The sequence below is a fragment of the Sorex araneus genome, chromosome 5, assembly GCF_027595985.1.
Source record: "Sorex araneus isolate mSorAra2 chromosome 5, mSorAra2.pri, whole genome shotgun sequence".
Taxonomy (NCBI): Eukaryota; Metazoa; Chordata; class Mammalia; order Eulipotyphla; family Soricidae; genus Sorex; species Sorex araneus.
The window spans coordinates 144,456,609-144,476,734 of record NC_073306.1 but is presented as its reverse complement, the minus strand read 5'-3'; the positions used below and the strand labels follow the sequence as shown (position 1 = coordinate 144,476,734).

Sequence of the window (20,126 nt, the reverse complement as noted above, 5' to 3'; positions counted from 1 at the left end):
TGTGCTCCCACGATAGCTCTCATGTTCCCAGTGTCTTTGTGTTTCCACAATGTGTTCTCACAATGGCCCATACTCCCATATCAGCCGTGTACTTGCACCATAGCCCCATGTTCCCACAATGGCCCCGATGCTTCCATGATGGCCCTGTGCTCCCGAAACAGATGACCCACCAGCAGTCTGGGGACTGGCGCTGGGCATGTGACAAAGTGGAAACCAAATGTGTCACAGGCAGAGCACGTGTCTAGGTGTGAATTAGGAATGTGACAGGCAAAGCACACGTCTGGCAGGGACATAGGCAGAGCACGTGTCTAGCAGGGACCAGGTACATGACAGCAGAACATGTGTCCACTGTGAACCAGGCACCCTGTGTGGTATAGCTGGACTGCGAGAGGGCACAGGACAGGGAGGTGCACGCACAGCATCAAGCCCACAGAACACACCCCCACTGGCACGGGCACAGGTCTAGTGGTGCCCTCCCACGAAAATCCAAACCTTCCACTTGAGGCAACACTCTTGTCTACAATGCACGTGGGGATGGGAGAATGGGACGCCTGCCTCCTACTTGCCCGACCCCAGTCTGAGAAAAGGTTTCTGAGTCTTGGAAGTCTGACTCAGCATGTACAGATCTCAGTGGCATGCTATCAACAGGACAGAGAAGGTTCCAGAAGGTTTCCTGTGTGTGTGTGTGTGTGTGTGTGTGTGTCTGGGGGCTAAGGGGGTGCTTCCAGGGGCCCTCCTCATCTCTTCCTCCAGGAGACCCTGATGTGCCTTGCAAGGATCAGAGAAAACCCAGATGCTTTGCTTCAGATCTTGTGAGGGACCAAGGGGGTGGGGATGTCTGCTCCTCTCAGGAGACAGGATCCTTGGGAAAGCCCCCAGTGTGCCCTAGGGTATAAGCTAGCACTGTGGGTGACCCCTGATGTGCCCGCACAGCACCATGAGAGTAAGGAGAGAATGCATGATCAACATACCCATGAACGCTTCCTGCTCTGAAGCCCTGACATCTGATCAGACATAGCTCCCCAAACCAGCTCTGAGCCTTTACCTGTATCACCCACCCCCTCGACAGAGTGAACCTCACATACCTGGAATATTCACCATGGTGTTCTGCCATCTGTTGGTGACATGTGTGTATGACGTGTAGAGTATGATGTGTGGCATGGGTGGTATAGATGTGTGGTACATATGGTATATGGCACATACGGTGTGTGATATATAAGGCATATACAGTATGTATGGAGTGCATGGTACCTGAGGAGCATGTGGTGTGCATGGTGTGTGATGTGTAAAATGTTTGGTGTATGGTATATATGGCATGTGTGGTTCTATGGTGTGCATGGTGCATGTGTGATATTATGGTGCGTATGGTATATACAGTACTCATGGAATATATGGCAGGTATGGTATCACTGTATCACTGTCATCCTGTTCTTCGTCGTTTTACTTGAGCGGGCACCGGTAACATCTCTATTATACTCAACCCTGAGATTTTAGCAGCCTCTCCTTACTCGTCTTTCCCAACGATTGGAGGCTCTTTCAGGGTCAGGGGAATGAGACCTATCATTACTGTTATTGGCATACAGAATATGCCACGGGTAGCTTGCCAGGCTCTGCCATGCGGGCAGGATACCCTCGGTAGCTTGCCAGGTTCTCTGAGAGGTATGTATACATCTGTTACTGTATTTGGGATATGAATACGCCACGGGGAGCTTGCCAGGCTGTCGGTAGCTTGTCAGGATCTTCAAGAGGGAGAACTAGGCTATTAGAGAACTAGGAAGGTATGGTATGTAAGGTATGTGTAGTATTCACGTGTGACTTTATCTTATTAGTGGTATATGTGGCATGTATGCTGTGTGTGGCATATGTGACATTGTGGGTGTTATATGTGGTACATAGTGTGCATGGTATGTCTGCTATGTGATGTGTAAGGTCTGTGTAGTGTGTGGTATATGTGGTATGTGTGGGGTGTAGGGTATATGTGTGCCACGTTGGTATGCCTGGTGTGTGTAGTATGTCATTTGTGGGTATACTGTGTGTATGTGTGCTGTGTGGGTATGCCCTGTGTGTGTGGTATATGTGGTGGTGGGGGGGGTGTACAGTGTGTGTGTGCCATGTGGGTATGCCTGGTGTGTGTGTGGGTGTACAGTGTGGTATGTGTGCTGTGTGGGTATGCCTGGTGTGTGTGGTATATGTGGTGGTGGGGGGGTGTACGGTGTGTGTGTGTGCCATGTGGGTATGCCTGGTGTGTGTGTGGGTGTACAGTGTGGTATGTGTGCTGTGTGGGTATGCCTGGTGTGTGTGGTATATGTGGTGGTGGGGGGGGTGTACGGTGTGTGTGTGCCATGTGGGTATGCCTGGTGTGTGTGCCCAGTGTGTGTGGTATGTGGCACATGTGGCATCCGTGGTGAGCCATTCAAGGCACGTGTGCCGTGTGCTCTCCTGGCCTCCGGGCTTCCCTGCGGGCCGGGCGCTGCTCCCCGCTCCTTCCTTCCCAGAGGGACTGAGCCGGGCGGGCCCTCGCTGCGGAGCGTCAACGGGAGTCGCGACACCCCATTACCCTCAGCTCACTGATGTGCGGGGGCGCCAGGCCGGGACACGCCCTCCTCACGTGCTGTGCCGCGTGGCCAGTGCCGGGGCTCCCGGGCCCGCGCGACCAGCCGCCCCCTGAGACGCTGCGGCCGAAGACCACACCTCCCAGCCTCCCTTGCGACCGCTACTACGTGACTTGAGCTGACCAATGAACGGCCGCAGCACAGCGCGCAGGCGCACGGCCGTGGAGGGCGGGGCCAGGCCTTGGCGGTGTCCAGGGCTGGCGGGCTGGAGTGGGGCAGGGCGCAGACAGTCCCTCCCACCAAGGACACGCGGGGGGCTGGGGGGTCCGTGCGCTCGAGGAACCACCGAGGGCCCCTCGTGGGCATATTTGGACACTTTGCACCTGAAGGATTTGCTGGGAGCTCGAGACTACTGATGAACCCTTCAGAAGGCCAATCAAACCTTGACACCCTAAATTATTAACACCCAGGCTTTTTCTAAAATACACTGCAAAGTTTAGGAACGTCTATTTTGGGGTGTTTTTTTTTTCTTTTTGGGTTTTGGGCCACACCAGCAGTGCTCAGGGGCTCTGTGCTCAGGGTTTGCACCCAGTGGTGCTTGGGGTGACATGCAGTGCTAGGGATGAAGCCAAGGCCTCCTGCATTGCAAGTCTCTCCCTTGAATAGTCCCTTCATCTGCTCGTGGGGCCAGAGAGATAGCCCAATGGATGGTGCACTTCAGCACTACGGGATGGAGGGCTAACCACACCGGCCTCAAATGCAGTGTGATGGGGTCGTGTTTGCTCACACCGAGATCATGGTCACTTGTTCATTGGTCCCGTTCACTTTTGCCCCCATCAGCACCACAGAGGCCTGGGTGAGTCTGTCTGAAATGAAGTGCAGTGAGCAAAGCAGAGACCCCCAGGCAGCTTTGCATTCCGGACGCTTCCCACTGGGTGGGCTCATGCCCGCGACCCAAACCCCTTCCTCCAGCTCACCAGCAGAGGGGCCACTACAGCCTGCTGGGTCAGGCAACAGGGCAGGAGCCGGGTGGCCATCTGGAAGAAGTCTTAGGGCAGCTGGGAAGTCAGGGAAGTCAGGGAACTTCCTGCCTCCCAGGCACGGTGATGCAGGGTGAGGTCCCTTGAGCACCACCAGGAGCAACTCCCAACTACTGAATCGGGAGTAACCGCTACCTACTGAGTACTGGGCACAGAGCCAGGAACAGCCCCTGAGTACTGAGTCCCAAGCTAGCAGTAGCCCCTGAGTTCTGAGTCCCAAGCCAGGAGTGGCCCCTGCGTGTGGGCTTACTAGGGTGTACAAACCTACTCCCCCTGTTGGGAAGATGAACAGAGACCCCAGGACACCCACCAGCTAGAACCAGGGACCAGGGCAGGGGGCTGGGGCGCAGAGGCTGCAGGCAGGAAGCTGGTATGAATCAGCTGAGGGGTGCAGCCACGCTCCTCCCCACCACGCCCCTCCGAGCACGCTTACCTTCTTGTCCTCCTTCGTCTTCCGAATGTTCCGGTGGGGACCGAAGATGTTCTGCACACCAAAGGCCTTCCGGGGCCAGTCCCTCTTCTGGGTGCTGAGCACAGGTGGCCCCAGGCCGCCCTCCAGGCGGTAGCGGTCAGCGGGGATCTTGCTCATGGGTGGGGGCAGCGTGCCGCAGTTGACGCTAGACCAGCCATCAGTGGAGTCCGTGTAGGATTCCTGGTCGCTGGTGTGTCCACAGTGCCACTCCTGAAGGACATGGACCGGGAGCCACCGCTGGCCCAACCCACCACTGGGGCCCACGGCAGCCCTCCTGGCCGGGGGCACAGAGCCGCGCAAGGCCGCTGGGGGGCCCTCCCCGTGGGAGGTGGGCCCCAAGTGTTTGCTGAAGTCCCGGCCCCTGTCGGCCAGCGGGGCCAGCTCGTCAGGCTCGTGGCAGAAGGCGCCGTTCCAGTGGGCGGCCCAGGGCTGGGGGCTCCGTCCGCCTGCAGGAACTGCCGCCTCCCAGGAGCTGCTGCCCATGCCGTGCCGGCCCACACCGCTCCCGCCCAGGTCCACCACCAGCACCCGGCTGCTCCGCTCGTCCTGCTGGAAGTTTCCGATGCCACTGTCACTGTTGCTGCTGGTGCTGGTGTTGTGCTGCACCTCGCCGTCCCCGTCGGCGAAGGCCCGGGCCCTCACGCCCTCCATCAGCTCGCCCATGTCCCGGTAGAGCACGGACACGAACTGCAGCACGGGCAGCGAGGACGCCGGGAACTCCAGGCAGCCGCTGGTGTCGGGGTCGGCTGTGCACTCGAAACCAAAGCGCCGGGCGATGCCCTGGTGGATCTTGTGCTGGAACAAGTCCGGGTCCACCATGAACACATGGCACGAGGTCTGCAGGGTGCCCTCTTCCTCGGGCGCCAGGTGGCCTGCCTCGCCCGCCTGCATGGTCACCAACCCAAAGAGCCGCCTGTCGTCGGGGCAGACGGCACTGAAGGCCAGCTTCTCGGCCGGGTACTCGGCCAGCACAGCCGCCCTGTCGGTGCACAGCCGCACACGGTCGTGCAGCACTTGCATGGCCACCAGCGAGTGGATCTTCTGCTCTGCACGCAGGCGCCGCAGGCAGCCACGGATGGCCTGCAGGCTGTCGGCCTCCAGGCTGCAGCCCGTGGACGGGAGCTCTATGGAGCCCAGGTAGCCCACAACCATGGCGACATTTAAGATGCTCGCGTCGAGGCCGAGGTCGTCAGGAGGCTCCAGCCCGGAACCGAACACAGAGTCGTCGTGTGGGATCCAGGACAGCTCCTCCTCAGGCAGCTGCCTGGGAGCAGGCGGCGGGACGCATGCCGCCGACTCAGACAGCGACCTGGGCTTCAGCCTCGAGGGCGGGTGCTGGAACATCATGCTGAGGATCCCGCCCGACTGCATCTCCTCCACCACTCGCTCTGCACGGTTGATGCCCAGGGCCTTGGAGTCCAGCCTGGGCTTGGGCCGGCCCTTCCCCTCATAGAGGCCAAGCTCCTCATCACTGGAGCAGGACTCGGGGTGCCCGGTGCCTGCGGCCACCACCATGCGCAACACGCCTGAGCACTTGCCGATCAGCTTCACCACGTCTTCATGCGACGCCCTCCTCACGTTGATGTCATCCACGGTCAGGATCTGGTCTCCAGCGCGGAGGCCCACAAGGTCGGCGGGGCCCCCCCGCATGACACAGCTGAGCACACACGGCGCCTGACCCGACAGCGTGAAGCCGTACCCCGCACGGCCCCGTGCCACCTCCACGCTCCGCAGACGGGGGGCTGCCTCCCCGGCCCGATGCATGGTGTCACGTGCTGCCTCACGGTCCCCGCCAGACCATGCTGCACACACGTCCAGGGCCCTGAGGGAGATAAACACAGAGGCGGTCACCAGACGCCAGCCAGGTCACTAAAGCTCGCTGACCCCTGACATATAAAGGTCACTGGGGCCAGGGATGCGATCAGTGGCAGAGTACTGGCTGGGCACGGGGTTGTCCCCGCCCTGTACCATGGGAAAAAAGGCAATTCACGGCCAGCATGTCACCAGGCCCGTCCAGCATCACAGAGAGCCACTGTGACAGAGATGCACCCCTCTCCACAGGGAATCTTGGGTCAGGAGAGCGCCAAGGACTCTCTCCTATAGCACTGCCCCTGCCCCCCACCCCAGCACTGACCACTGTCCCATAGCCAGGACCTGCCCTTGTGGCACTTGTGCCCTTCCCCCAGGCACTGACCTCGCCCATGGTGCTGGCCTTGACCCCAGCGCTGAAGCACTGGCCTCACCTCCAGCATGAGATTCAGCAGACTGGGAAGGCCCCACCTCTGCGACTCTGCACCCCACAGTGCTCAGTATGGTCCTCCCAGCACCCTGCAGCCTAGGGTCATACAGGGAGGACCCAGCTTAAGCCTCTGCAGGCTCCTGTCTCCCCGCTCGATCCCCTCCCTCAGCCAGTTCTTCCTCACTGGACTGGACGTGGGCCTGATGGAAGAGCAGCGGGCTCGGAGGCAGGGCATGATGGTATGCCCATCACTGGGCTGCCTGTCTGCGCCCCCAGGGCCCCTGGAGCGCACCTGTTTGCCGGGAACATGCAGCAAACAAGGCTGTCTTCACGCCAAGACCATGAGAGGGTGGCAGAGGCACAGCCCCGGAGCAGTCTGAGGAAATAGGGAGCAACCAGAACCTTCTCCAGTGATGGTGCCTCACTTAGCATCCCTGTGGGGTGATAGGGTGCTCAATCAGGGTCCCCATGTGGTGACAGGGCACTCAGAGTGCCCCTGCAGTGACAAGGTGCTCACTCAGGGTCCCTATGCAGTGACAGGGCGCTCACTCGGGGTCCCTGTGCGGTGATGGGGCACTCATTCAAGGTCCCCATGCAGTTACAGGGTGCTCACTCGGGGCTCCAGCAGTGTGGTGGCACTGCCGTGCTGCCTTGCAGGCTCTCAGCACCCACACTGGCAGGGCAGATGCGGCCTCAGCACAGGGCCCAGAGCACTGTGCAGCAGAGGCCCCACACCCGCACAGAGAAGCTGCACCCAGCCGGTGACTGTGTCAGGACGAATGAGTGGGTGGGCGGACTGGTAGACGGGTGGGCCAATGGATGCATGGATAGTGGGTGAACTGATGAGAGGGTCGCTGAGTGGACGAGCAGGTGGATAGTCTAAATTCTTCAGTGGTGATCAAGGTTTGTCCATTGACATCTCACTGGTTAATTGGTCCAAAGTGTAACAGACCTCAGGATTGAACTTAACAAGGGTGGGACAGGGTGGATGAGGCACCCCGAGGCCACGGCAGAGGGAAGAGTCAGTATGGCGGGATTGTGGGGAAGGAATACTGTATGTGTGAAACCCTGTCATGACAGTACTGTAAGTCACGGTGCCCCAAATAAATAGATATAATCAAGTAATAACCCAGGAAAAGTATTTTTAATATAACCGACCCTGACCCAGAGCCACAGAAAGACCCTCAGAGTTGCCAGGAGCCGAGCAGCTTCCAGAGAGTGACCATCCCTCACAGAGCAGAGCCCGTGGCGGCGTGGAAACCAGCACAGCCACGAGGCTCGGGGGGAGAGGGGGGAGAAGGTGACAGTCCGGGAACAAACATGGGTGGCAGAAGGCAGAGGCTGCCCTGGCCACACTCCCCAGCAGCAGCCTGCACCCAAGTTCCCATGAGCTTGTCCCCAGGACCTGCCGAAAGGCACTGTCCAATCTGGCCATGTCACTGCTGGCCGCCACCAGCCACACGAGGAGGCAGAGTGGGTGCTGGGCTGAGTCGGTCCCATCCCCCAGCCGTCTCCCTTAGGAAGTGGCTGATGCCACCAGGCAGAAGCTGACCTGGGCCCTGCCCTGAGCTAATGTCACTGTGTGAGCAGCTGGAAAACACCTGGAGGGACAGGTGTGCTGCCCACGGCTGCCCGCTCCCCGCCAAGATCGGTGCCTCCTGAGTGAGGGCAGTGGTCCCCGGCACCAGCTGCATTGTGCTTGGCATGGGTTGGGTCCCTTCCAGGGAACACCCTGGGGCTGGACAACAGCAGCTGATATGGGCATGTGAGAGGTTCCAGCAGTCCTGGACTGTGAGCTGCTCACAGGAGGGCTGGTCACAGGTGCTGGGACACAGCCGTGCCCTTTCCTGCCCACAGCCTGGGCCAAACCTGGAAGTGAAGACAGTTCATGGACCCCAAGGAACGCTGCTCCCCTGCCATCCCTGCATGGCTGTCATCGGCTCAGCCAGCAGCCGGCTCCCTGCAGCCCTGATGGCATGCAGGGACATGTGTAGGGACACACGTAGGTACATGCACACGTACACACAGGCACGTGTGCAGACACACGCAGGTACACATGTAGGTACACACAGATGCATGTACAGGGACATACGCAGGTACATGTATAGGTATATGCGCAGGTGTGTGTGCAGATACATACATGCACCGGTGTATGTGTAGGGACATGTCAGGTGTATGTGCAGGTACACGTGCAGGTGTATGTGCAGGGACACAAGCAGGTACCACACAGGCACACATGCAGGCATACACATAGGTACACAAGCAAGTACATGTACATGCACACACAGGTACATGTGCATGTATACCTGCAGGCATATACACAGGCACACACGCAGGTACACAGAGGCTGTGGACAGGCCATGTGCCTGTGGCCTCAGCCGAGTCTGGCACAGAAGTGGCCCCGTAGCTAGTTCTGTCGGTGCAAGGACATGGTTATCTGGCCCACGGACGGGGCGGCGCTGAAAAACCCAGGAGAGCTGGTACAGGGAGGAGTGACCTCACGCTCCTGGGCAAGGCCTGCCCCAAGCCCCGCACCCTGCAGGCCCTGTGGGGACGAGTGAGCACCCACTGCATCCCGAGGGAGGTGGGGCCCTGCTCCCAGCACCCCACCACAGGCACCCAATGTCCAGGGGCACAGAGCTCCCGCCAGTAAGAGCCTGGACAGGCATGAACCCAGGGCAAGTGCCGGGAACCTGGGGTGCTTCTCAGAGTTCTGGGCAACGGGACCCCTTGGCACCCCCAGGCTCCCCAGAGAGGGGCCAAGTCAGTGCTGGTGGGTGTGTGGAGGGAGAGGAGCAGTAGTCAGGGCGCCCCTGTGACGGGTCCACAGCAGCTGCCCGGGCCTGGGGGTTCTGCATAAGCGGGGCTACGGTGGGGGTGCGGTCGTGAGCTGTGGGGAGCAAGGAGGCATGAAGGTGCCTCAAGCCCACCACAGTCAGCACGAGAAGGGGCCACATCCCCAGCACCCTCACCACCTGAGGGCCAGCACCGTGACCGTGACACCTGAGGTCAACCCTCACCACAGTCACCGGGACCCGGGGTGGGGGCGCCGACAGAGCAGAGGGGAGCTGGAGGTGAAACAGGAATGCATGTCTGCCATGGGGCCCCCACCCCCACCCAGCACGATGCGCCACTTGAGCAAGGAGGAGCCTGCGGCTTGGCCCAGCCGGTGGCCCTGGGCAGGCAGAGTGGCAGGACTCAGCCTACCGAACGGTTCCGGGGACCCCAAGCCCCCTTCTCACCTCTGCACACCAGCCGCACAACAGACGGACAGAGACAGAAGAACGCGTAGACAAACGGACAAGATGAACGAACAACAGAAAAGAGAGATGGACAGACAGACAGAGGGTGTCCGGGAAGGCTGGGCTGCCCTGGAGTGCGCGGGCGGCTGAGAGCCCGGTGGAAGCGTGGGGTACCCGGTGTTCCGTGTGGGTTTCCTGTAAATGTCAGTTCCTGAGGCTGAGGCATTTCAGTCAGGGAGTCGGCTCCATGTCGGGGGAGGGGGACAGTCTGCGGTGCCAGACCCCAAAGGGCAGAGCTCCCTGACGACCATCCCAGCCGGGAGATCTGGCAGCACAGGGGGCGGTCAGAGCCGGGACACGCGGCCTCTCGCCACCGCAGAGCAACTCGGAGACGCAGCTCCAGGGAAGACGGTCCAGCGGAGTGCAGGAAGCCCAGCACCAGCGTCTGCCCCTGAGCCGGGGGCAGCCCTCGGCCTGGCCATGCCAAGCCTGGCCCAGGCTGCAGAGGCAGGGAGGCCCCCACCAGCCCGTGGACAAGCAGGCCGGGCGCAGTGTAGCTATGAATGGCGGGACCGCTCGCGGCCACCAGCCCTGGAGACGCTCAGCCTTCAAGCCAAACCGTCGGAGTGTGGCAGAGGCCGGGGCCGCGGCCCTAGAGCAGAGCACAGGGCGAGGGAAAGCACAGAAGCTGGGCCGACGCTGAAGGGAGCTTAGCCCTGAGCCCCGAGAGGGGTGCAGCCCTCGCATCTGCTCAGCCCCGCAGAAACTGGAGCCGCCACCTGCGGGGGGGGCACAGGCGCAGCAGGCGGGTGAGGGAGCCCTCTGCCTCCTCCGGGCCCGTCGCCAGCCACACAACACCCTGCCGTCCCGAGGCCTGAGGCACCACCCCACCCCAGGGTGCTGCTCACAGCCTGCCTGCGAGAGGGGAGCCCTGGGGGCCGCGTGGCTGTTTCTGATTCCGGGTGAAGCTGAGCCAAGCGCCGCCCAGGGAAGAGCCTGACCACCCCAGCCTCCGAGCTCGGCCTTTCCTAGACCCGCTCCTCCCGCCGCCTTCACCCCGGAACAAGAACTGCGACAGGAACCGGGTTGGGCCAACAACCCCCACACCTGCTTAGAGCTGAGTGTCAGGGAGCAGAGGGGTCCCTCCTCAGGGCTGGCTGACCTGCAGGAAGGGGAGCTGACCAAGGTCCCCACCCCCCACCCCAGCTATGACCTTCACTCTGGCCACGCACTGGACGGAGCGTGCCAGACAACCCTAAACGTCCCTACAGCACTGCCCCCTCTTACTCCCAGGGACACAGCACAAGCTTTCCCTGCTGGGACCCCTCCGCAGGCGGCTGGGCTGGAGGAGAGAAGGGGGTGTTGTCCCCTGCCAGGCTGCTCACTGCCACCCCAGCGCGAGCGACACAACTGTGTGTGGACGGCGGGGGCCCCGGCTGTCTGGGGAGCGGCCACTGTGCTCAGTGACGATGGGCCCCTGGAGGCGCCCGACGCCCCCGAGAGCGCCGTCCACTCCAGCTGCACAGGGCAAACCCCAAAGCCACAGGAAGGAGGGAGCGCAAGGAAAGCGGCCGGGCCCGCCCGGCCCAGCCCCAGGGCGCGGTGCCCGCTGCCCTACGCCCCTTGCACGGTCCAGGTCCGGCCAGGGTCTGCGCTCTAGAGAGGGAGGGAACGACCGCTGAGGCCAAGGCGGGCCAGGACCGCCCCAGCCGCACGCCCATCTCCCTCCCAGTGCGCGCAAACCCTCCTTCAGCCGTGACCCCAACAGGAAGCCCCGCCGCCCGCCAATGAGGAGCCGCCCCGGGCCCCGGCGCTGCGCTCCTCCAATGGGCGCCGCCGCGGGCCCCGCCCCCTCCCTATAAAGCCGCCCCCCGCCGCGCGGCCCGGCCCGAGCCGCGAGCGCCTGGCGACGCCCCGCGCGCAGCCCTCCAGCCCGGAGACGCATTCCTGCTCCCCCACGGTCCCCAGCGTCCCCAGCTCCTGTTCAGTGCGAGCAACGCCCCAGCCACAACCCAACAAGTCACAGTTCACACTTGCGGGTCCACACCTCCAGTCCAAGCCCACCCTATGGGTCCACACCCCCCAGTCACAGCCCACCCCGCGTCCACACCCCCAGTCACAGCCCACCCCGCGTCCACACCCCCAGTCACAGCCCACCCCGCGGGCCCACACCCCCAGTCACAGCCCACCCCGCGGGCCCACACCCCCAGTCACAGCCCACCCCGCGGGCCCACACCCCCAGTCACAGCCCACCCCGCGTCCACACCCTCAGTCACAGCCCACCCTGCGGGCCCACACCCCCAGTCACAGCCCACCCCGCGTCCACACCCCCAGTCACAGCCCACCCCGCGGCCCCACACCCCCAGTCACAGCCCACCCTATGGGTCCAGAAGCCCCAAGCCACAGCCCACCCCGCGTCCACACCCCCAGTCACAGCCCACCCTATGGGTCCAGAAGCCCCAAGCCACAGCCCACCCTATGGCCCACAGCCCACCCCGCGGGCCCTCGCTCCCCCCTGCTGCACCAACCAGCTCCTTCTCTGCCAGCCAGCGGGACAGCGCCAGGCTTGTAGCCAGAGCCCAGGGTCTGTCCCGCGCTCCCAGGCCACCCCAGCTGTCCCTCCACTCGCAGGTATCCCAAGGGTGCTTCTCAAGTCACATGATGGCACCATCTGCAGAGTGTCCCTGCTGCTGGCCCACTGGACACTGGACGCGGGGATCTCCAGTCTGTGGGAGGGGATGACTGTGAATCTAGGCCAAGGCAGGGACCCAGGCCCACTCCTGACCCTCCACCCCCATGGCACACATGCCCTGTGCAGGTCCCCCAGGCCCTCACGTGCCATGCACGGGGACCGTGGGAACCACCCCATGGGAAACTGAGGCACAGCGGGAGCCACCCCCGAGGGCAAGAGGGAAGCCCATGTGGGGTCCTCTGTCCACACCCCGCACCCTGGCCCCTCGGTCTACACCCCGCGACTCTAGGGCCGTTCTGTCCCGCAAGAACTCTGGGCCACGCTGTCCGCACACACGCACACCATCGGTCCTGTGCGCACCCGCAGCCCGAGCGGCGGCGCGCGGGAGTCAGGGAAACGGTCCGGCACACAAAGCGATCCCGTCAAACGCCCAGGGGCAGCCCAGGGGCCGGCGGGACTCGTGCCCGGGGACGCGACCCCGGCCCGCGCGGGCTCCGTCCGCCGAGAGTCGGGACAGGAACAAAGAAGGCGGCGCCCGCACCGGGGAACTGCGGGCCTGAGGGCCGCGCGCCTCGGCCGTCCCGGGCCCCTTGGCCGTGCTGGCGGGGTGGGCGTCCGGGCCGCGGAGGGGGGCGCGCGACCGAGAAGAAAGGACCGGGCTGCCGGCCCGCGGACACCTACCCGGCTGCTCCTCCGGTCCCCCGCGCGGCGCCGCGCCCGGGACGGGGCGGGGCCTCGAGGGGGCGTGGCGGGGCAGAGGGGCGGGGTCTAGGGAGCTGAAGTGGGCGGGGCCTAAAGAGGCGGGGCATCTAGGGGGCGCGGTCAGGGGAGGGGCGAAGAGCGGACCCGGATGGCCGGCGCTGAGGAACGGCGACGTCGGGAGAGACCCGCGGTGGCGCCCGGAGGGTGGGCGTGTCCCGGCAGGACTGGGGCGGGGCCTTGCGGAGGAAAGGAGCCCACTGAGGCCGGAGGGGTCGAACCGGGGAGACGGAGCCTGAGGGGCAGATTTGGGGGCGGGGCCCACGGCAGGGGCGGGACTTCCGCTGCTGGAGAGCAGGCACGAGTCCAGTTCGGCCTGTTGAGTGCGTCGGTGCTGGCTGGTACTCTGCTGACCCTCGCGCTCAGCCGCCCCCCCCACTCCCCACTCCCCTCTCCCCACCGCCTCCCGCGGACCTCGCTGCTCTTTCGGACGCTTCCCCCGACGCCGGGAGGAAGGGGGGCGATGCACAGGGCCTGTTCCCGGGGCGCAGGCCGAGCCCAGCCTCGCAGCGTCCCAGGCTCCCGCCCTGCGCGTCCACTCCGGGCCTCGGCCTCCTCCTCGGCCTTTCTTCCGCGCCGTTTCCTGCCTTCAGCCCCGTGGGCGCAAGGGGCCGTCCAGGAAGCCCCCGCCTTTCCTGCGCTCCAGCGTGGACAAAATTAGGCCTGAGCCCTGCAGCTCGGGGCAGCTTCCTGCCTCCTGGTGCTCAGCTGCGCAGGGGGAGCCCCCCGCCTGAGGAAGCCCACGGGAAAAGCGACAGAAGGGGAAACAGGCCTGCTTGAGGGGCCAGGTGGTCCTTAGGGCACATCCACCGCACGGTGCCTCAGGCAGCTGCTCCTCGCCCACACCCACCCCCGGCGGGCCTCGCGGACTCAGTGCCCCCCTCCTACGGTCACCCCGCCCGTCGGCACAGTCACAAGCCCTCCCGAACGTGCCACTTGTGGACACCCCTCAGAATCCTTGAGGGCCCCCCTGGGGGCAGTAGTCCCCACCTCTAATCCCAACTGTGATGGCTCCCCACGATGGAGCCCCTTCTTGCTCCCCCCACCGCGGGTCCCCGGTCAGCCTGGGGTTTAGCTCAGGGCACCCCTCCCTGCCTGCTGCTCACCGCTGTCCAGCTCCCCCGAGCACCCCGTGTCAGGCGTGGGCAGGACACTGAGGGGCAGGAGGAACACCCCCACCCCTACCTGCGGTCCTGCAGGGTCTCAGGACTGTGGGGGGATGACAGAGGGACAGAGGCTGTGACCTGGGCACAGGGACTAGGCACTCAGCCTGGAGGGGCAGTCCTGTCCGATGTAGGTGCTGTGGCCCAAGGCCTGACACCCCCCCCCCCCCAAGTTCCCTTGGGCCCCAGAGGTGTGAAGTGCTGGAGCACGCAGCAACCCAAGTGTGGCCCCCAAGACCAAACGCTATAGCAAAGTCGGAGTGTGTGTTGGGAAATGGGGCGCTGCCAGCTGCAAGGTGAGGGCCCCTTGGCCCCAGCACCCTTGCTTCTGCCCCGTGAGTGGGGAGCAGCTGCCTGGATGGAGGCGTGGCCACTTATCAGTGGACAGAGGCAGGTCCTAGTGACCAGAGCGAGCTCTAGCTGAGGCAGGAGTATTGAACCCCTTTAATGACCAATGCCAGCGGGTGCCAGGACAATTTGTGGAGGGTGCAGCATGGGTGTCTGGGGGGCAGTGGGGGGCGGGAGGGCGACGATGCACACAGGTATCTAGGAGGCAGAGGGGAACGGGAGGGCAAGGACACAGCGCGGGTGTCTAGGGGGCAGTGGGGGAGGGAAGGGGGAGGGGGCCAGAAGGGGCTACAAAAGGCCTTTGCTCCTTTCTCTCTTCCTTTAATCAACACCCTTTGGGTGTTGGCATTCCCCACTGGCTTCCCCCACCTTTAAATAAACGTGGCTTTAAATACGTCCATTTCTCCATGACATCCTTCATGGGAGACACAAGAACCAAAGTGCAGGGGCTTTGGGGGGCCTCATCTCCCCCCACTCCGTCCGTTTCTGATTGGGTTGTAAGTTCCCCTCTCGGGTGCCAGCAGCGGTCAGCAGGCTTCTGAGGTGCTGCTGTCCAGGCCGTGTGGAGAAGGGGACGGCGGGAACTGTTCATGAAGAATGACCAGCAGTCATACTTGTTCCCAGAATAACTCCTCCTGCACTCACTGGCAAGATCTGTAATTATGTCATTATCACTCAGATGGGCACATAATGTGTGTTGTATTTTCAGTCTGGAGAAACTTTTCTCTGTGGAGGCAGGAACTACTGACATTGTCGAGAACATTCTTTTTTGTTTGTTTTAGGGTCACACTCGGTGGTGCTCAGGGCTCACTCCTGGTGGGGCTCAGGGGAAAAGTGTGGTGCCAGGGATCGAACCCTAGTCGGGTGTGTGCAAGACAAGTCTTAGCCCCCGCCCACAGAAACCTCCGCCCTGCCGAGGCAGCTCAGCTCAGGCTGACCACAGGCAGCGCCTTGGGTGCTCCCTCCAATTTTTCTTTGCTGAGAGATTATTTTTGAAATACTAAAACATTACTCAATTTATTTAGTCTCTTCAGTTAAGTATTAATCTGAAATGACAGAAAATAACCTCTGTGGACATGTCGAGCTCCCCTCCATTTGGCCAAAATGCTATTTTTTTTTCTTTCTGGGTCTCAACCGGCGATGCACAGGGGTTACTCCTGGCTCTGCACTCAGGAATTACTCCTGGCAGTGCTCAGGGGACCATATGGGATGCTGGGAATCGAACCCAGGTCGGCCGAGTGCAAGGCAAACGCCCTATTCGCTGTGCTATCGCTCCAGCCCCAAAATGCTATTTTTATTGCTTACTGCAATTTTTGATGGCAAGAAGCTACTGAGACTCATGAGTTTGCTCGTGAGTGTAAGCGTCAATGGCCATCCCTGTTCCCCCTTCTCGGGCAGCGACACCGGGGGGCTGGGGATTTTCGGTCCCACATGTCACGCTTCAGTGTGCTCCAGCTTTCGCAGCCCGAGATTGTGGGATGGCCCCTCCACTGGGCCCCGCTCCCAGCCGGGCCACCCTCTGAAGCACTCAGACCCCCGCAAGCCGGATGTGACTGATGACCTCTGGGGGAATCCAGGCTAAGGGGCACATGCATGGAAGAGAAACGGGCCAAGGGGAGGGGGCAAAGGCTCTGCTCACTTCGGGGAGCCTCGGAACCGTCACCCACAGACACGGGGGGTGGGTAGAGCGTGGGGAAGAGTCTCGCTACCTGGGCACATTGGAGGAGCAAAGGTGGAACAGGTGGTGAGGCGAGAAGAGGGGTGCAGTGCTCACAAGCTTTCCCGGAGTCCAGTTCTTTAAGATCTCTTTTAGGATCCCACCCAGTCTCGTGTCCCCTAGTGGGGTCTCTCTCACAGAACATACACAAAAAGCGCCTGACTAAGTGAAAGTCCCTTCCGGTCGCCATCCAGTCTGAGAATGACAGGGAGAGGGAGGTGACGGGCTGAGCACCGGCTTTGCATGTGGGATCCCGGGTCGGTCCCCAGCATTACAAGCTCCCCTAGCAGTGAGGAGGAGACGAGAGTAGCGACCCCTGAGCCTGCTCCATCCCCATGGCACAGACCGCGGGGCACTGCATGAGTGGAGCAGAAGCAGCAGTCACCCCGCAGCCACGCAGCGCCCAGTGCAGGCACGGCAGGCAGGCGCAAACGGTGTGGGGAGACCCTGGCTTGATTCCCTGTACCACGTGCTCCTGGAGCACCACTGGGAATGTCCTCTGAGCACGACTACGAGCAGCCCCTGAGCAGTCAGAGGGAAATAAAACAGACAAGGAGCAGAAAATCTGACCCCTAACCAAGAGAAGACTCAACCCCAAGCTGTAAAAGCTCAGGATGATGTGGGGGCTGGAGTAATAGCACAGCGGGTAGGGAGTTTGTCTTGCACGCGGCCAACCTGGGTTCGATTCCCAGAATCCTATATGGTCTCCTGAGCACCGCCAGGAGGGATTCCTGCGTGCAGAGCCAGGAGTAACCCCTGTGCATCGCCGGGTGTGACCCAAAAAGAAAAAAAAAATCCCCGGATGATCGGTCACTGGAAGGAGCAGACAGGAAGTGCAACGTCCCTGTGTGCGTGTGGAAGGCTTCGGAGGGAACGATAACCTGGCCGGTGTCTGAGGGGAGGGACGGACATCAGACTCTCAGAAGAGACTCAGGACGACCCCCGACGTGTGCGGTGTGAAGCAGCTGGAGCCTCCCGGTGAGGTGAGCAGAGCCAGACAAACCCAGTGGGGAAAGGGCACGGGAGTGACAATCAAGGCCAGGGCTCCTGGCCAGCCCGCTCAACTGGGGGACCCTTAAAAGTTAATGAAAAATGGTCTGACCAATGGAACAGGGTTGAATACTCTGACACACCCCCCCAAATATATGATCATCTAATCTTTGATAAGGGAGCAAGAAATGTGAAGTGGTGCACGGAAAGCGTGTTTAACAAACTGTGCTGGCAACACAGTTGCCAAGCAAAAAAAATGGGCTTAGACCTCCACCTATCACCATGTACAAAAGTCAGATCAAAATGGATTAAAGACCTCAACATCAGACCAGAATCTCTAAGGTACATTGAAGACAAGGTCGGCAAAACCCTCCACGACATTGAAGCCAATGGTATCTTCAAAGCTGACATGCCACTGGCCAAGCAAGTGAAAACAGAGATAAATAAATGGGACTATCTCAAACTAAGAAGCTTCTGCACCTTAAAAGAAACAGTGACCAAAATACAAAGACAATCTACAGAATGGGAAAGGATGTTTACACAGTACCCATCCGATAAAGGGTTGATAACAAGGATATACAATGCACTGGTTGAACTCCACAAGAAGAAAACTGCCAACCCGATCAAAAAATGGGGTGATAGGGGGCTGGAGTGATAGTACAGCGGGTAGGGTGTTTGCCTTGCACGCGGCCAACCCGGGTTCGATTCCCAGCATCCCATATGGTCCCCTGAGCACCGCCAGGGGTAATTCCTGAGTTCAGAGCCAGGAGTGACCCCTGTGCATCGCCGGGTGTGACCCAAAAAAAATGGGGTGATAAAATGAACAGAAGCTTTCCCAAAGAAGAAATCCGAATGGCTGAGAGGCACATGAGAAAATGTTCAACATCACTAATCATCAGGGAGATGCAGATCAAAACAACAATGAGATATCATCTCACACCACAGAGACTGGCCTACATCCTAAAAAACAAAAGCGACCAGTGTTGGTGTGGATATGGGGAGAAAGGGACTCTCCTTCACTGCTAGTGGGAATGCCGACTGGTTCAGTCCTTTTGGAAAACAATATGGACGATTCTCAAAAAATTAGAAATTGAGCTTCCATTTGACCCAGCAATACCACTCCTGGGAATATATCCCGGAGAGGCAAAAAGGTATAGTAGAGATGACATCTGCATTTCTATGTTCATTGCAGCACTGTTTGGAATAGCCACAATCTGAAAAAAAACAGAGTGCCCCAAAACAGATGACTGGTTAAAGAAACTCTGGTACATCTACACAATGGAATACTATGTAGCTGTCAGGAAACATGAAGTCATGAAATTTGCATATAAGTGGATCAACATGGAGGGTGTCATGTTGAGTGAAATGAGTCAGAAAGAAAGACACAGACATAGAAAAGTTGTACTCATATGTGGAATATAAAGTAGCTGAGAGGTACAAGCTTGCAACGATGCAATTTCTGGCAGATATTTCTCTGGACTTAGTTACTAAAATACAGAAATCCAAAATCCTGCGGCTGCTAGTGTGGCCACGTGACCTCATATCTCTTCATTCTTAGCAATGGAAAACAAATTATCAAATGCTTCCTTTTCAGCAGGTCCGACTTTAGGGAGGAGAAACTCCAAATAATAATAGTGAGATTTTTTTGTTGAAATATTAAATGTAATCAAAGTAAAGTGAAAGTAAAGTGAAATTTATCAGTTGCACAGGCGGGTGGGGGGGAGATGGGGGGGGTGGGGGGAGGTTTACTGTGGTTCTTGGTAGTAGAATATGTGCACTGGTGAAGGGATGGGTGTTCGAGCACTGTATAACTGGGACTTAAACCTGAAACCTTTGTAACTTTCCACACGGTGATTCAATAAAAGAATAAATTAAAATAAAAGAATGAAAAATAAAGAAAAATGGTCTGAATAAGTAGTGGATCAGGCTATCTCCAACTCAAATTAGAGTGATGCGCCTGCTTTACAGTGGGAGGCTGCGGGGTGACCCCCAGGCCCGCCAGGTCCCTGCAGCTCTGCTCCAATCCCCGACGCCACCAGCAGCTTCCAGGGGTTCTCAGGGGGGCACGTGGTGAGCCCCCCTGCAGCCCAGAGATCCCCCAGCACCGTGTCACATTGGTTCCTCCTCTGCCCCCTGAGCCCTCACATCCACAGTGGACATGGGAGGGGTAAAGCCGGAAGGGAGCAGGGCCAGGAGCGGGCACCAGGGCCACGAGGGTGGCGAGGGCGACGGATTCTTTGTTGCTTTGCGTTTCGGTTGCACCTGGCCGTTCTGGAAGGTCCCTGAGGTGCCGGGGATCACGCAGCCTTCACTCGGTACCTGGAGCTCTCCGGACCCTCTCTGGCTGTCAGGCTGGAGTAAAAGAGAAGCCCCCAAACCAATACAAGGACAGAGAGAAGCAGTCATTCTCCTGCTAAACCGAATACTTCCCACCCAGAGACATGTCCAAAGTGGGCTCAGGGGCACTGAGCTTGGAACCCGGGTTAATCCCCAGCCCAGTTAGAAGAACAACAAGGCAGACTGGAAGTGGAAAGGAGCAAACACTGTGCAAAACCCGAGAAGAGCGGTGGGGCTGGGCACTTGCCTGGCACCACGTCAGGTCCCCTGAGCCCCACCAGGAGGTGCCTTTCTCCTGCTTCATAACCGACGAGCGGGGCGCAGGAGCGCAGTGAGGGCGAACCTGAGGGTGCACCAGAACTGGGTTCAATTCCAGGCACCACGTGGTCTCCACATCCCCAGGTGTGGCCCTGGGGGTGCTGGGGGGCACCCCCCAAATATTTCTATAGAAAAGATGTCTGACCTCGGAAAGAAGCTGGGAAAGAAACATAGGCAACCCCAAAGGAAAGATCTAACGGTGATCTTCCTGAGACCAGCGGGTTTCACTTGGCGAGACGGTGAGAAATGGAGGACCT

General features: G+C 60.3%; 1 protein-coding gene across 3 annotated transcripts in view; it reads right to left on the bottom strand.

Moving 5' to 3' along the window:
* Positions 1–12,950, bottom strand: part of RGS12 (regulator of G protein signaling 12) — a 42,062-nt gene extending 29,112 nt beyond the window's left edge. For all 3 annotated transcript variants that reach the window (XM_055140344.1, XM_055140345.1, XM_055140346.1), the window contains exons 1-2: positions 12,919–12,950; positions 4,026–5,886 (exon numbers count right to left, since the gene is read on the bottom strand). In XM_055140344.1, coding sequence (XP_054996319.1) covers positions 4,026–5,828 — 1,803 coding nt within the window. In that variant the 5' untranslated portion in view covers positions 5,829–5,886; positions 12,919–12,950. The remainder of the gene's footprint in view (positions 1–4,025; positions 5,887–12,918) is intronic.
* Positions 12,951–20,126: the final 7,176 nt, after the last annotated feature.